Genomic DNA, 17,120 nt, shown 5'->3' with positions numbered 1-17,120 from the left:
ACTTGTTCCTCCCCCAACAGTCCAAAGTAAATTACTGGTGTTCAGCACCCACCTCCAGACAAAGCCTTGTTTCCAACAAAAAAAGAATGTCACTTTCTTCTCTTTTAAAGGTGATTGTTGTTGGAGTTTTCCTCTGCTTGTTTGTAGAAGCTCTCCCTTGCTCAGTGTAGCTCCTCTCTCCACCTCTGCAACCTCCAACTGCCACCAGCACTGTCAGCTGCACCTCGTTGATGCACTCAGGCTCCCAAATCAGTGGGCAGCCAATCCCCGTGCTGTACCTGTCCTGGGAGTGTTTGATGGGACAGTGTAGAGGGAGCTTTACTCTGTATCTAACCCCCGTGCTGTACCTGTCCTGTGAGTGTTTGATGGGGGACAGTGTAGAGGGAGCTTTACTCTGTATCTAACCCCCGTACTGTATCTGTCCTGGGAGTGTCTGATGGGGGACAGTGTAGGGGGAGCTTTACTCTGTATCTAACCCCGTGCTGTACCTGTCCTGGGAGTGTTTGATGGGGGACAGTGTAGAGGGAGCTTTACTCTGTATCTAACCCCGTGCTGTACCTGTCCTGGGAGTGTTTGATGGGGACAGTGTAGAGGGAGCTTTACTCTGTATCTAACCCCGTGCTGTACCTGTCCCGGGAGTGTTTGATGTGGACAGTGTAGAGGGAGCTTTACTCTGTATTTAACCCCGTGCTGTACCTGTCCTGGGAATTCTCGCTGTTGACCCTGTCCAAGTCTCCAGTACTGACATGTTCCACTTTGAGGAGCCCAGAGATGGATGTTGACTGACTAAACCCTAGTGGTATTGAGCTCCACATTGAGTGGCTGATTTCTGAGGCAGGTACGATAGGTGGCACTGTCTTTGTTCTATCTGAAAATGGTTTAGATCGTTTTACTAAATTGATTCTGTATTTCCAGGATGTGGTCACCAGCCCTGCTCCGCCCACACTTCCCTTCCTCTTGCAAGAAACTGATCAACGCCTAGAACCCACACTCTACAATCTCTCTCTGGAGAAGATGGACCATTAAAGACAGAAGACCTCCGCCATTGCCTCTTTGTCCCCACATAAGCTGGCCAAGATGACCATCTCCGTGGACTTCGAGGAGTGTCTGAAGGACTCCCCAAAGTTCAGGTAGGACCGAGTCGTATTAAGCATCAGGTTGACAGGCTGACAGCTCGGTAGTATGTCGCAACCTCAGCCACCCTCTCTACTGTCTGCTGCACTCTTTTTGTGAAATGCTGCTGTTAAAATTGTTTCTTTGCCCCACTCCAAAATCATTTAAAAAAATTTAGACCAAATATTTCAAGTTATTTGTATTTTAGTCCGACAACATTTTGTTTTAAAACTAATCACTTGGACAAACCTCTTTTTGGTTCAGGATGATCAACCAGGAAAGGGAATTAAGAACATCTTAATTATTGACTCTCTGACCTCAAAGAATTACAGAATAATTCCTCGCAGAAGGAGGCCATTCAGCCCATTGTGCCTGTAATAGCTCTTTGAAATGCCTGAATGCTAAGTCTTAACTAAATGACGTAGGAAGGTGCATTTCCCACTGTGTGGTGAGTAATGCAAATATCGGTCCACTTGTTTTGTTGCCTTATACTTTGCATCACACTGGCTTTATTTGAAGGAAGTGACAGACGCGTCACTGAATTGGTCTAAATTTTTAGCGGGTCCGATTGTGCTGTCGGTCAAAAGTGCAATAAAAATGCAAGTTTGTTCTTTTTTCTTCTTTTCTCGTTTGATTGGTCTTCTAGACAGCACTGCTCTGAACTCTCTCGTGTTCTTTCTACACTCCAGATATCCCATCTTGCACACTCCTTTTCCTCATTGCAGCAGCTTCTACTTTACCTCACACTTTTCCAGGATCTTAAAAGAGTGGAATTCTTCACCTCCCTCACTCTTTCAGTTCCTCAAGATGGTTAATTATGGCTCAGTTGGTTGCACTCTGGCCTCTGAGTCAGAAATTTTGGGGTTCAAATCCCACTCCAGAGACTTAAGCACAAAATCCAGGCTGACTCTCCCAGTACAGTACTGAGGGAATGCTGCACTGTCGCAGGAGCCACCATTCAGATGAGACGTTAAACCAAGGCCCAGTCTGTCCTTTCAGCTGGAGTTAAAATATTTCATGGCACTATTTGAAGAAGAGGGGAGCTGTTACACTGGTGTCCTGACTGTGATACCCTCTGTGCTGGTATATCCTGGCTGTTTAGGCTCACAACTAAAGAAGCAGTGATGAATGTACTCTCACGGAAATCAATGAATGTTATTTTGGTTATCTCCTTTAGACTGGAGCTAGAAGCAAGATCTCGTGAAAATTATAGGAACAATAGGGACATTAGGAGACCATTCGACCCTCGAGCTTATTGCGCCATTCAAATAGATCATGGCTGATTTGCATCTCAACTCCATTTACTCACCTTTGCTCCATATCCCTTGATACATTTGAAAGTAGTAAACAATGAGGTGTATAGTAACAGACACACGGAAGATAAAATTTACATAGAAACATAGAAAATAGGAGCAGGAGTAGGCCATTCGGCCCTTCGAGCCTGCTGCACCATTCATTACGATCATGGCTGATCATCCAACTCAGTAACCTGTTCCCACTTTAACGCAGAGAATGGTGAAATAATTCACTTTGGTAGGAAGAATGAGGAGAGGCAATACGAACTAAATGGTATAATTTTAAAGGGGGTGCAGGAACAGAGAGACCTGGTGGTGTATGTACTCAAATTTTTGACGGTGGCAAAGAGAAATTGAGAAGGCTGTTAGAAAAGTATATCAGATCCTTAGTTTTATCAATAATTAGACAACAAAGGTAAAGAAGTTACACACAGAAGTTTATGAATCATTGTTTCCAGTGGCAGAAGGGTCGGTAACTACAGGACACAGATTTAAGGTGACTGGCAAAAGAATCAGAGGTGACATGAGGAGACTTTTTTCTTACAGCGAGCTACTGAAGGGGTGAAGGAAGCAGATTCAATAGTAACTTAAATACTTGAAGGCAAAAAATGTATGGAGCTATGGAAAGAGTGAGGGAGTGGGATTAATTGTATAGCTCTACCAAAGAGCCATACAGGTGCAATGGGCTGACTGATCTCCTTCTGTGCTGTATCATGCATGAAAAATCTATCAATCTCAGTCATGAAACTTGCAATTGGCCCCAAGCCTGTACGGCTTTTTGAAGGAGAGAGTTCCAGATTTCCACTACAGTTTGCGGGAAAAAGTATATCCTAAGCTTCCGAATGTCCTAGCTGTAATTAAAATGTTTTCCCCTTGTTCTGGATTCCCCCACCAGAGAAATTAGTTTCTCTACCCTGTCAAATCCTTTGAGCATTTTAAACGCCTCGATCATATCGCTCCCTCGTTCGTCTGTTGTCAAGGGAATACTGTTACGACCAGGTGAGAAGGGGTCTAGGGATTCCCTCTCAGTCTTTGCCTGGTTCAACCATAACAGGGTTTAATTTTAGAAATACCGTGTTTTTAGCTCCCCCTCAGTGATTCCTTGTTCACTGCTCCATTTGTAAGGCAAAGGAATCAGACAGGTTTACTTAGATTTAAACAGGAAAGGTGGAAGTTTATTAATCTTAAACTCTAATCCCGTTAACGACTACAAATATGTGACACGACCACACTAGCATGCATATGCAAAAAACACACACGCAGATAGAGACAGAAAAGTAGAAAAGAATAAAGGGGAAAAGTTTGAGGCAATATCGGGATTATAATTACAGTCCTTTAAGTTCAATGTGGAGTCTTTGGTTGCCAGTAAGTCCTGCAATTCGTTGGGGCCCAGTGCACACTTCCACTTGTTTTGATGTCGGAGTCTTTTCTCTTTTGAGGTTTACGTGTCTCCCGTGGGTCCGGTGGCTTGGGAGAAAGTGAGAGAGAGAGACAGCCAGGAGAGAGGCTTGCTTGTTCCAGTTTCAGTTGCAAACTCTAGTCTGTTCCTTTCTGTGTGGCACAATTCAAAACTCCAAGTTGACCAGCAGGTTAGTCATGTGACTAACTGGCTTAACCACTCCTGCGTTTGTGGATTTCAAAGCTCTCGGTGGGGGTGGGTAGTGCTGTCTCTTACCAACAAGATGTGGAACCATTGCCCAGACTAATCTCTGTTAATTGAATCAGTGAGCAATTCTTTTGGCTCTCCAAGCACTGTCTCTTAGTATGCAAATGTTCTTCCAGCCAAGTGTCTGGTGATCTTCAAACAAGTCATTTCTTCACTCCAGCAACAGTTTAAAATCAATGTTCATATGACCAAATTAATATGCCTCATTCTTGGCAGGGTTTGGGGGTCTGCAGGACAATCCAAACTGAGTTTATGCAGCCTATCCTCATAATTTAACCTTTTTGGTTCTGGTATTGTGGTGAATTTGCACTGCATGACCTCCAAGGTCCCACGAACAACATTGAATAAATAAGCAGAATCTGTTTTAATCCCATTGCCCTGCTCTCTCCCCATAGCTCTGTATCAATCCAAACTAATCCCACTGCCCCGGTCTCTCCCTATTGCTCTGTATCAATCCAAACTAATCCCACTGCCCCGGTCTCTCCCTATTGCCCTGTATCAATCCCAAACCAATCCCATTGCCCTGCTCTCTCCCCAATAGCCCTGTATCAAATCCAAACTAATCCCACTGCCCTGCTCTCTCCTCATAGCTCTGTAACAAACCCAAACTAATCCCATTGCCCTGCTACCTCCCCATAGCCCTGTATCAAATCCAAACTAATCCCACTGCCCTGCTCTCTCCCCATAGCCCTGTATCAATCCCAAACTAATCCCATTGCCCTGCTACCTCCCCATAGCCCTGTATCAAATCCAAACTAATCCCATTGCCCTGCTACCTCCCCATAGCCCTGTATCAATCCCAAACTAATCCCACTGCCCTGCTCTCTCCCCATGGCCCTGTATCAAACCCAAACTAATCCCATTTCCCTGCTCTCTCCCCATAGCCCTGTATCAAATCCAAACTAATCCCACTGCCCCGCTCTCTCCCCATAGCCCTGTATCAATCTCAAACTAATCCCATTGCCCTGCTCTCTCCCCATAGCCCTGTATCAAATCCAAACTAATCCCACTGCCCTGTTCTCTCCCCATAGCCCTGTATCAAATCCAAGCTAATCCCACTGCCCTGTTCTCTCCCCATAGCCCTGTATCAATCCCAAACTAATCCCATTTCCCTGCTCTCTCCCCATCGCCCTGTATCAACCCAAAACTAATTCCACTGCCCTACTCTCTCCTCAAAGCTCTGTATTTGAAATATTTATCTGTTTTCCATGCTTGCTGTGTAAATAAAATTTTCCTAACCTCTGTTACTAACAATTTCCAATTGATGATCCCTCATCACAGATTCCCCAACCAGAAGAACAAATCTTTCCTCATTCACAACTACCAAATTATTATTTTAAAAACTGCCTTTTGGCCTTTTCTGCTCCAGTAGAAATAGTCCCAGTATCTCTAAAGAGAACTGGATAAATACTTTAAGGGAAAAAAATTGCAGGACTATAGGGGAATGAGCAGGGAGACTGGGACTAATTGGGTAGCTCTTTCAAAGGCACAATGAGCGGAAAGGCCTCATTCTGCACTGTATCATTCTATGATTCTATGAACTGTCTCTTCATAACTCGAGTTTCCCATCCCGAGCATCATCCTGGTGAATCTATACTGTACTCTCTCTCTCTCTCTTTCTCTCTGGCTTTAATGCCTTTTCTATATCCAGGTATCCATAGCTACACCCATGCAAGTGAAGCCTCCTTAAATCTAGTTAATTGTCACGTAGCACCGCTTCTAGTGACGCTACGCAGCTGTGTCCTCTGCCTGCGCCTGAACCCATTGAATTGTCACTATCGTGACATCCCATAGCCGAACTGGCTGATATGATGCCAGGATTCTAAAATTGGACAATGCAGGTCCTAGTCACACCTGCACTGTTCATTCCTGAAAAAAGAAGTGTGAAGCAGCAAGATGGGCCCTGCAGTAGTGTTATTTAAAGGGCCAGGCACCTTGATTGCAGCTCAGTAAAATTTATGGAACTTTTTCGATTTGAAAGTGTCTAAAAGAACTTTGAGTGTTTTCGGAGGTATTTTCATCCATCTGCCAGAGAGCGTTGACACATCCTCACAGGGATGGCAGAGGAGTAAGAGACCTTTCCACACAAAGGCAGTCACAAGTATGGGGGCAGCAGTGACAGGGCGATACAGTAGAGGTTGTAGGGAGGGCAAGCTTTGCACCATGCCCTCTGCCAAGTCGGATCCGGACTCCACCAAGCTCACTGACATTGCTCCCTCCCTTCCTACTTGGGCTGCTGTTGCAGTGCGGGCTGCAGTTCTTGGGTGTCTGAAAAAGGAACTCAGAAGGGGATGATTGTTGTCAGGTAGGGAGTAGTGGGGTGAAAAGCAAAAGCTCCAAGGGTAACACCATCAGCAGCTTGCTCATCATGCCAGCTAGCAGGATGAGGATGAGCTGGGAGTTGAGAAGGGGAATAAGGCAAGAAGATGCCCTCACTCTCAATGTTCTCAGCGACATCGGACACTGCGGGACACGTCGCAGCTGGCCCCATAATGCAGAGAGCCCTCTCCTCCATAGGGCTTAGGAGATACAGGAGTTCTTGTCCCCCGCTGGTTCTGCTCTGCACCCTTCTATTGTGTCCCACCTTGTCCTGCAAGAGATCAGGCAGAATGTCAGTGATTGTGTAGCACTTTGTTTGGATGATGTTCCTACCATTGCTGAATAGGTGAAGGTATGTGGAAGCAGTGAGATGCGGATGTGAGGCTGGCAGCATTGGTAGGTGTGTGAGGGTGAGGTGGAGTATCTGGATGTTAGGTGTGAATTCTGAGTGTAGCGAGTGCTGCTGGGTGAGTGATGGGAGTGTAGTGCATTGAGCAGCATGAGAGGTAGGTGTTGTAGCGGGTAGGAGATATCATGTGAAGATTCATTAACTGACCTTGACCACCACACATGAAGTCATTAAGCTTTTTCTGGCACTGCTGCCAGGTCCTTGGGGAGAGACTTGAGGGGTTGACCTTGCCAGCCACCAGCTCCCACTCCCATCTGAGGAGGGTCCCTGTAGGGTCTTCTGACCGCCTGCGGGACTACGACATACCTCCTCCTGCCCACCTATGCCACTAATGCCTCCAGCACTGCCTCTGTCAGTCTGGATCCCTCTATGTGCCCTGGTGATCAGTTTGCAACAATTTCCATTTTCATTTTTATTCCACTTTCCCTTTAAGAGGCAGCCTGCCACCTGTACTACGTGGTATGTAGCAAAGATGCCACACCCTCCTGCTGTGCGCAGAGCTCGCCAGCAGTGTGTTGAGAAGAGGAGATCAGTGCTAGAGGCTCAGGAACTTGTGCTACAATCATTCGGATGCTGGGGGTAGATGAATATTCTGTCTTACCCACCTTGATTTGAACGGGCGTTTGTACGCTGCAAATCGTTACCTCTGTGCCCAAAAAGCTGGGTAAATTAATTTCGTGCCCTAGGTAACTAGGTTGCCAATTCTGGACGGACATATTCCCAGAGATTTAATCACATGACACCCTGTCCTGTCTCCCAATGTTCCGCTCCCACTGCCCCACAGCCCCCTCCACCCCCACCAAAGCTCCCACCATTGGATGCCTGACACCTTCATCCTCACATTGCCTCGCCATCCAGCGGTCAATTGGAACGTGAACAGACTCTTCTTGATTTAGTTGACCGTCAGTCAAACAGCACTTTTTCCTGAACTCTAATATTTCTATAACCAATAAGTGAAAGCATTCAAAGAAACAGTGGGAAAACGCTTCTTTAATTCCCCCCTATGATTTTTCTCCTTTTTGCTCCAGTATGCTGGAGATTGATCTTCAAAGCTTGGAGGCTTCAGGATAATCCTGGAGAATTGGCAACCCTATACAGACTGGAAGGTCCCAGATTCAGTCCCTGGTCTGTCTGTGGTTACTTGAGCACAGCTGAGATGCAGTAGAGGCAGGATCACAGCACTCTTGGATAAAGGAGGGAAAGAAAATCATCCAGGCTTCCTGCCCCTAATCACCATTGAATGACCTTTGCTGAAAGGGGGCTTTGTGGGGAGAACAGGTTTGGGCCCGGATGTGATGCCTCTTACAATCAAGTAGCTCACTATTTCGTTGACCCATGAAGAGTGGCTAGTTGGGGAGATGGCAGCAGATGGAGCAGTGCAATGAATGTGTTCTGGAGAGGAGAGGAAGGAACGCCATTAGCAGAAACCAAACTGAGATGGAGTGATATTGGCCAGCCGTCCCGATCATTGCCCTGTCGACCTCGCTGAAATTCTGCCCTAGTGTGCTGTGTGCCGGTTGTAGACTGCGGTGGCCTTCAGTCAACCGAGCACGGCTGGAAGCTGTACTATTGGCTCCATGCAGATTCAATCACAGGATGTTGCGAGTTGCACTGCAGTGCTTCAGCAGTAAAACCACAGGCTGCCTTGGGTGAGTTTCTCGCACTTTGACAGAATCAGTGGGAGTTGTGCCTTTGTTTCCACTAATGCAGGTGCGGTGAACATTCTCCTCGGTATGGCAGCTGTCCATTTTCCATTCCTTTCTGAGAATACTCCCATTCTCTTTAAATTTAGTCTTAGTGTTCCCTTGGCTTGTTTTTCTCCATTCTGGTCTCCAGATCCAATGAAGGGAAATCAGGCTGTCACTTCACTAAGCTGACTCCTGAGATAGCTGTGGTTCAGTGGGTAGCACTCTCCCCTCTGAGTCATGAGGTTTTGAGCAAAAGTTCCACTCAGACACTTAACCACATAATCCAGGTTGACACTTCTAGTGCAATACTGAGGGTGCCACCTTTTGGATGGGATGCAAACAGAGGCCCTATTTGTCTTTTCAGGTGGACGTAAGAGATCCCACAGCCACTACTGGAACAGGAGCAGGGGAGTTCCTCCCAGTGTCCGGAGGCTATTATTTATCCCTCAATCAACATCAGGAAGAAAACAGATTATTTGGTCATTGTTGCACTGTTTGTGGGAACTTATATGCAAATTGTCTGCTGCATTTCCTACATTGCAACAGTGACTAGACTTCAACAAAAGTACCAAAAAATTGGCTGTAAAGCACTTTGGGAAGTCCTGAGCTGAAAGGCACTGTATAAATACAAGTCCTTCTTTCCATCTAATCTTGAATAGTAACAAGAAATGCTGGAACCACTCAGCAGGTCTGGCAGCATCTGTGGAAAGAGAAGCAGAGTTAATGTTTCGGTTCTTCCGAAGAAGGGTCACTGACCCGAAACGTTAACTCTGCTTCTCTTTTCACAGATGCTGCCAGACCTGCTGAGTGATTCCAGCATTTCTTGTTTTTGTTACTGCAGATCTATGTTGAGTTATTGCTAGCTCCATCAATTGTTACCAGTCTGTCGGAGCTGGGTTGATACTGCCCTAATATTATTTCATGTAGTACTTTGACAACATGATGTTGTAGGAGTTGGAATGCAGGTCCAGAGTGAAAGAACCTGGACTAACCCTCAGCCACAGGTTTGTTGCCTTGCCAGTGGAAATCACTGGACAATGACCAGGAGCGGGAACCCTGGCTTATTCTTCAGAGGTGTGCAAAGCGAAACAGAGGGCAACGGTAGCAGTGGAACGATTGCCCAGGCTGAGATCAGAACACTCAGCACTGAAAGAGGGACGGAAGCAGGGGCCTAGCTTGCTTGTGTGTCTCAGCTCCATGGCTCAGCACCAAGCTACGGCACTGGATGATATTTATACACAGGAGCCCATATTGGGCCAGACTCAATCAGAGCGTGTCTGAGCTCTGACACGAAGACAGCCACAGTAATTTTGATTTCCTGTCAACGAGGCCTTGTTCTACTGGCGGTTTTCAAAATGCTAATTTTGTCCTAATTACAACTGGCATATTCATCACATTCTGAGAATAAATTTGCCACTAAATAGACACCTGTCTCTTCCTCTGATTCTGTGTCGATTAAGTGTTTTGTTTTCTGTGGCTGAGATTTTTTTCCCATTTTTACCTCGGGGCTTAATATCACAAACACTCCAACAAGGAATAGAAAATGGTTAGATACAGAGTAAAGCTCCCTCTACACTGTCCCCATCAAACACTCCCAGGACAGGTACAGCCCGGGGTTAGATACAGAGTAAAGCTCCCTCTACACTGTCCTATCAAATACTCCCCAGGACAGGTACAGCACGGGGGTTGGATACAGAGTAAAGCTCCCTCTACACTGTCCCCATTAAACACTCCCAGGACAGGTACAGCACGGGGTTAGATACAGAGTAAAGCTCCCTCTACACTGTCCCATCAAACACTCCCAGGACAGGTACAGCACGGGGTTAGATACAGAGTAAAGCTCCCTCTACACTGTCCCATCAAACACTCCCAGGGCAGGTACAGCACGGGGTTAGATACAGAGTAAAGCTCCCTCTACACTGTCCCCATCAAACACTCCCAGGACAGGTACAGTACGGGGTTAAATACAGAGTAAAGCTCCCTCTACACTGTCCCATCAAACACTCCCAGGACAGGTACAGCACAGGGTTAGATACAGAGTAAAGCTCCCTCTACACTGTCCCCATCAAACACTCCCAGGACAGGTACAGCACGGGGTTAGATACAGAGTAAAGCTCCCTCTACACTGTCCCCATCAAACACTCCCAGGACAGGTACAGCACGGGTTAGATACAGAGTAATGTTCCCTCTATGCTGTCTGAAGCATGTTCCTCATCTTTAACCTCAGAAGTGACCATAATTAATATAATTTTTAAAGTTCCCTTTTGAGATTCACTTGTTGAGGTTCTGCATGGTTGAAAGCAGAATTGAAAGGCACTAGGAGAGACTGCCTAGGACAGACACCGTCTGTTTTCAAGAGCTGTTTTCATTTCAAAGACACATTCTGGCCTCTTCACATGAGGTACCATCGCAGCTCAAAGGAACTATGTCAGAGCATCGCCTCATTTGAATAAGCAGCTCACTAAGCCCAGCCTAGAGTATGCTGTCGGCCCTTACCACACACCATCATGATGCATTGCTAGGCAATGGCTGTGACAACAGGAAACTAGCACTGCTAGGTTGATTGATGGTAGGGAACGATAAAAGCACATAGGAAGTGGAGGTAACCACAAGCATAGGAGCTCAAAAGTCAGCCCAGGCACTCGACAATTTTGTTCTCATTCTGTTAAAAGGGGGGCTATAAAAGCAGGTAATAAAGTGCTCCCTTCAAAACAACCCTATCACCAGGGAATCACTTTAATTTATTGAGTGATTGGCTGCACATTAGATTAAAGGTAAAACTATGAAACAATTTCTGATTGGCTGGAAACCTTTATCATTCACACTTTATCATGCAGTCGGTCGTTTACAGCACAGAAGGAGGCCATTCGGCCCATCGGGTCCATGCTAGCTCGCCACAGAGCAATCCAGTCAGTCCCTCTTTCTAGCTCCATCCCTGTAACTCTGCAAGTCCGTTTCCTTCAAGTGTCCGTGCAATTTCCTTCCGAAATCATTGATCGCCTCCACCTCCACCACCCTTTGACCCCTTGACATCAGGTCTGGGAGGACATTTTTTTTATTCAATGTTTTGTAGTTCTATGCCTTCTCGAAAAACAAGTGAAATGGGGATTAAATTAGCAATGTTAAAACAAAATGAAAAATAAAAGAATTTGCATTTATATTATGCCTGTCACAACCTCAGGACGTCCCAGAGAGCTTCACATGCAATGAAGCATTTTTGAAGTGTAGTCACTGTCATAATGTCGGAAATGTGGCAGCAAATTTGAGCACAGCAAGATCCCACAAATAACAAAATGATTGTGACTAGCTAATGTTTTTTAGTAATGTTGGTTGAGGGATAAATATTGTTCAGGGCACTGTGCAGAACTCCCCTGCGCTTCTTCGAAATAGTGATGAGAGGGCAGATGGGGCCTCAGTTTAACGTTTCATCTTAAAGATGGTACCTCTGACAGGGTAGCACTCCCTCAGTACTGCACTGGGAGCATCAGTCCTGATTATGTTGCTCAAGGTCCTGATGTAAAACTTGAACCCACTTCTGACTCAGAGATTAGAGAGTGCTTTCCACTGAGCCGTTAGCTGACAGCTCAAAATGGTGAACGTAAGGGATTTAAAGCCTTTGGGAGGATCTTGCCAGAGACATAGAAAACAGGATTGAAAAGGTACTGCGTTAAACCAATGAGAGTGGAATTTAGGACTTATGGTAGGAATTCTTTACTGATGGAATGGGTTCTGCATTGGGTAATGGAGGGAAAAAGCCCTGGAGCAAGAGTGCTCCCCTCAGCTCCACAGTACTGTGGGGTGCTGCTTGTCGGTACTTGATCCTTAGCAGTAGAATACACATGACAATGGGGAGAACCTTAGGGAAACTGCTATTAGTTTAGGTTTTCTCTAGCAAAGAGCCACACAAGACACAATGGACTGAATGGCCTCCTTCTGTGCTGTTTCATGATTCTATACACTTTCCTGAGAGCTGGCACAATATGTGGTGCGCAATGGAACACAATAACGGGGTTTATATTCAGAAGAAACGTTCAATTCAGTCTTTAATCAGTCAATCTGTCTTCCAGAGCTTCGATCGAAGGGGTGGAGTCGGAGGTAACAGAGCTTGAAGTCAAACTTGAGAAGGTGAGTGTCGCGAGCAGTGATTGGTGAGGAGTGAAAATGGCAATAGGGCAGGGACATTGGAGTTGCCTTCCATTTGCCTGTGAACCCAACCTTCCTCCACTATGATCCCAATCAAAAGCTAGAGCCTCCTCTTAGAACTGAGAATGAGTGAATGTTCTGCCTGGTGGGAAAGTAAAACCAGGCCAGGGAAGGTCCTTGGTTCCATCCGCATCCCAGCACGAAGTACATCGATCTATACTGGAACAGTGGTAGTGGAACTACTGTTGTGTTTATGTAGGTTATTGTCATATATCCCTGTTGACCTTTTGAGGAGGTATAATAGGATACTGTCTTAACAACAACAACTTGTATTTCTATAGCATTTTTAACATAATAAAACAATCCAAGATAATTCACAGGGGCAATTTTAAAACAAAATATCATACTCTCTTTCTTAAATTAAATCAATCAGATAATAAAACACAAACCCTTAAACAGTGTATATGAAATATATGTAACAATTCAAACATTATAACTCATTATACCAGGGACATCAAAAGTGTGTCATCTAAACTGCTTTCTCTAGCCTCAGCAAGACTAGATCAAAAAACCCCAAGGAGCTCCAGTATCTACACCTTTACATGTTGAATTACGTCATCCTAACATAATGTTATTTATGTCAAAGCATTTCTAAATATATCTTTAGTTCAACTCCCTTCAACTTGTCTGGGTAATAAACTTTGCATGCAAACCAATTATGGCCTTCCTTTTATCTCTTCCCAATCCATTCATTAGACAAGCCTATTTATACCAGATTACCTCCCTACAGTCCCCTTGACTGGTTTACTATATATAACAACTACATGCCACTTTTTAGGGAGTAAAGCATTCCATGTTTGACACTGAGCAACATGAGGAGATATTAGGACAGGTGACCAAAACCTTGGTCAAAGAGGTAGGTTTTAAGGAGCGTCTTAAAGGGGGAGAGAGAGATAGAGAGGCAGAGAGGTTTAGGGAGGGAATTCCAAAGCTTAGAGCCCAGGCAACTGAAGGCATAGCTGCCAGTGGTGGAGAGATTAAAATCAGGGCAGCGTTAGAGGCCAGAATTGGATCAGAATATACCTACAATATTTCTGAATCACTCCCCATGTCTTCTGTGTTCAAAGCCTTGGATAGCCATTGTAGTATGAGTGCTAATATGTGGATATACATGTTAAAAGCTAACTATTGCTATTCTACCTGGTACACCTATACTTACAACTAAAATTAGCTTCAGCTCCCAACTGGGTTAGAGGACAGAGGGGGAATGAGCCAGGGTTCAACCGCACTCCACCACCCAGATCTCCATCCCACCTGACCACCAAAGCTTTTCCAGGAATTCTCAACCGGAAAGACCGCGACTGCTCCTGTAAAACATTCCCAAGTGATCTGATTGGTGCGTGGCCCACTCTCGTTGCAGCTGGTGAAATTATGCGGTGCCATGCTCGATGCCGGTCGAACATACAGTACTACCACCAAGCAATTTGTGAATGGACTCCGAGAGTTGTCAGTACACTGTAAGGGCGACGAGATGCTGAGTGTAAGTACTTATGTGTGTGCATCGATTTCAAAATCCTCCAGGCAGTGACTTGCCGTGTGTGTGTGTGTGTGTATGTCTCTGTGTGTGTCTGTGTCTGTATCTGTGTCTGTGTGTGTATGTCTCTGTGTGTGTCTGTGTCTGTATCTGTGTCTGTGTGTGTATGTCTCTGTGTGTGTCTGTGTCTGTATCTGTGTCTGTGTGTGTGTGTGTGTGTGTCTGTGTGTGTCTGTGTCTGTATCTGTGTCTGTGTGTGTGTGTCTGTGTCTGTGTGTGTGTGTGTGTCTGTGTGTGTCTCTGTGTGTGGCTGTGTGTATGTGTGTGTCTGTGTGTGTGTGTCTGTGTGCGTGTGTGTGTCTCTGTGTGTGTGTGTCTGTGTGTGTGTGTGTCTGTGTGTGTGTCTGTGTGTGTGTGTGCGCATCTATGTGTGTGTGTGTCTGTGTGTGTGTCTGTGTGTGTGTGTGCGCATCTATGTGTGTGTGTGTCTGTGTGTGTGTCTGTGTGTGTGTGTGTGCGCATCTATGTGTGTGTGTGCGCATCTATGTGTGTGTGCGCATCTATGTGTGTGTGTGTCTGTGTGTGTGTCTGTGTGTGTGTGTGTGCGCATCTATGTGTGTGTGTGCGCATCTATGTGTGTGTGTGTCTGTGTGTGTGTCTGTGTGTGTGTGTGTGTGCGCATCTATGTGTGTGTGTGTCTGTGTGTGTGTCTGTGTGTGTGTGTGCGCATCCATGTGTGTGTGTGCGCATCTATGTGTGTGTGCGCATCTATGTGTGTGTGTGTCTGTGTGTGTGTGTGCGCATCTATGTGTGTGTCTCTGCGGAAACTCTTCTCACCCAATGGGACAGCTCAGGTTCACATTTCCAGTACCAAGTTCTTTTGATTGGACAACTGGGATCCAAGATAGAAGGTACGACAGGAGATTATGGATTTACAGGGTGTGAGCAAACCGTGCAACCCCCATTCCTCCTTCAGACAAATTTGGTGGGGGCAGGCGGGGGGCGGGGAGGGAGGAGTGCAGAAGAGATCTAATCACCAGAATGGACCCTCACCAAGGGAAATTGCTGAATTTATGGTGGGGCCTTGTCTTGTAGATCATAAGGACATGATGAAAACCCAGAATGAGAAAAGGCCATTTAGCCCATCTATCTCACTCCATCCAGGCTTCAGGTCTAACTATACAATCATGGAACTCCCCAACCCTAACCATAGCTGTGTCAGATTATTCTATTGAGGGCACAATCCCTTGTACTGATTGCTCTGTAACCCTCAATCCCTGTTACTTGGTAGCAGTTTAAACAGAGTGGGGATAACAACAAGGCAATGACTTCAATCCCTCTTTCAATGAGGGTTTCACAGGATGTCGTTTTTGTTGTCCCATGACCTTCAAAGCTCCAAGGAATCCACTCCACCCAATTTCCATCCTCTTTTTGAAACAATGACTATTGCTGGGAGATGGCACGATGAATGACAACTATCCCCCTCCTCCATATCTGCATCACCCATAAAGCTATTATAGTGTGAGAATATCAGTAGGCTATTCTTCATGGAAGGCACCACAGCCAAATCCTGACTTTGCTTTATAACCAGGCCACAACTTGCTTTAATATGGAGCTTTTAATGCAGAAACAACATCCCGTGGAACTTCAGATAAAAATGATACCAAGCTAAAGAAGCAGATATTCAGACAGGTGACCAAAATAATCAGTCAAAGAGGTTGGCTTTAAGTAGGGTTTTAAAGGAAAGAGAGGCAGAGAGGTTTAGAGAGGGAATTCAGTTTTTCATTCAGCTTCCTTCGGGGGTGCATAGGGCACGGGACGTAAAGCCCCGAAATCAGTAGGCAATGTGCTCGTTCTACAAATGAAAAACAAGTACAGCGCCTACCAATTCCCCGTCCGTGAGTCCAACATATTGGAAGATCTGGAGGGTGCATTCTGTGCATTGTTTATCAAACTGTCGCTGCGTGTGATAAATCAGCACCACATAATGCTAGCAGTTGGTGTTAGTGAGATACTGGCTCCTTTGTCTCTCCCCCATTCTGAGCATTTCTCTTGATCTGTGGCTCTTTATTTAATAGGGATGTCTGGAGAAGTTTTCAAGCAGTCTGAATAATATGGTTGAATATCATGCGGTGAGTAATAGCATTGAATGTCTCTTGGATTGAACCCATTCCGCCTCCCCTCCGCTTTTTGGCGTTAGTTTGAGTGAAAGACATGGTTTCCCATTTGTAGCCACCTCCAACTCCGGTCACTGTCCAGTCAGTGTCCAACCAAGATCCAGATAGCATTAGCTGCAGACGCTGTTGAATATTTATTAGACAAGAGGGTGGAAATGGGACTAATGATGTTTGAACAGATGCAACAATGCGTGGGTGCAACTTCAGGAGCCCATACAGCCCACATGCACAGGGGCTGCAAAACAGGGACAGCAACCGGTCACCAAATGAGGCAGAGTAAGATGGAGACAGAGGCGGAGAGGGAGAAAGAGTGACAAGAGAACATAAGAACATAAGAAATAGGAGTAGGAGTAGGCCATTCAGCCCCTCAAGCCTGCCCCACCATTCAATAAGATCATGGCTGATCTGTCCCAGGCCCCAACTCCTCTTTTGGGCCTGCTCCGCACAACCCTCGACTCCCCGAGATTTCAAAAGTCTGTCTACCTCCTCCTCAAATACATTTAGTGACCTAGCCTCCACAACTGTCTGAGGTAGAGAATTCCAGAGGTTCACCACCCTCTGAGAGAAGAAATTACTTTGCATTTCAGTTTTAAATGTGTCCCCTTATTCTGTAACTGTGTCCCCTAGTTTGAGATTCCCCCACTAGTGGAAACATATTCTCAACATCTACCCTGTCAAGCCCCCTTAGAATCTTATATGTTTCAATAAGATCACCTCTCATTCTTCGAAACTCCAATGAATAAAGGCCTAACCTGTTTAGCCGTTCTTGATAAGAC

General features: G+C 45.6%; 1 protein-coding gene across 2 annotated transcripts in view; it reads left to right on the top strand.

Moving 5' to 3' along the window:
* Window positions 1-959: 959 nt before the first annotated feature.
* acap1 (ArfGAP with coiled-coil, ankyrin repeat and PH domains 1) overlaps window positions 960-17,120 on the top strand; it is a 56,795-nt gene continuing 40,634 nt past the window's right edge. The window contains exons 1-5 of one of the 2 annotated variants that reach the window (XM_068023627.1): window positions 960-1,130; window positions 1,378-1,561; window positions 12,558-12,615; window positions 14,054-14,173; window positions 16,246-16,299. In XM_068023627.1, the coding sequence (XP_067879728.1) occupies window positions 14,075-14,173; window positions 16,246-16,299 (153 nt within the window). In that variant the 5' untranslated portion in view covers window positions 960-1,130; window positions 1,378-1,561; window positions 12,558-12,615; window positions 14,054-14,074. The remainder of the gene's footprint in view (window positions 1,131-1,377; window positions 1,562-12,557; window positions 12,616-14,053; window positions 14,174-16,245; window positions 16,300-17,120) is intronic. The other variant, XM_068023626.1, reaches the window with a different exon arrangement.

This window comes from Heterodontus francisci, chromosome 48 (genome assembly GCF_036365525.1).
Source record: "Heterodontus francisci isolate sHetFra1 chromosome 48, sHetFra1.hap1, whole genome shotgun sequence".
NCBI classification, from domain to species: Eukaryota; Metazoa; Chordata; class Chondrichthyes; order Heterodontiformes; family Heterodontidae; genus Heterodontus; species Heterodontus francisci.
The sequence above is the reverse complement of the archived record's forward strand: the minus strand, read 5'-3'. Positions and strand labels throughout refer to the sequence as shown.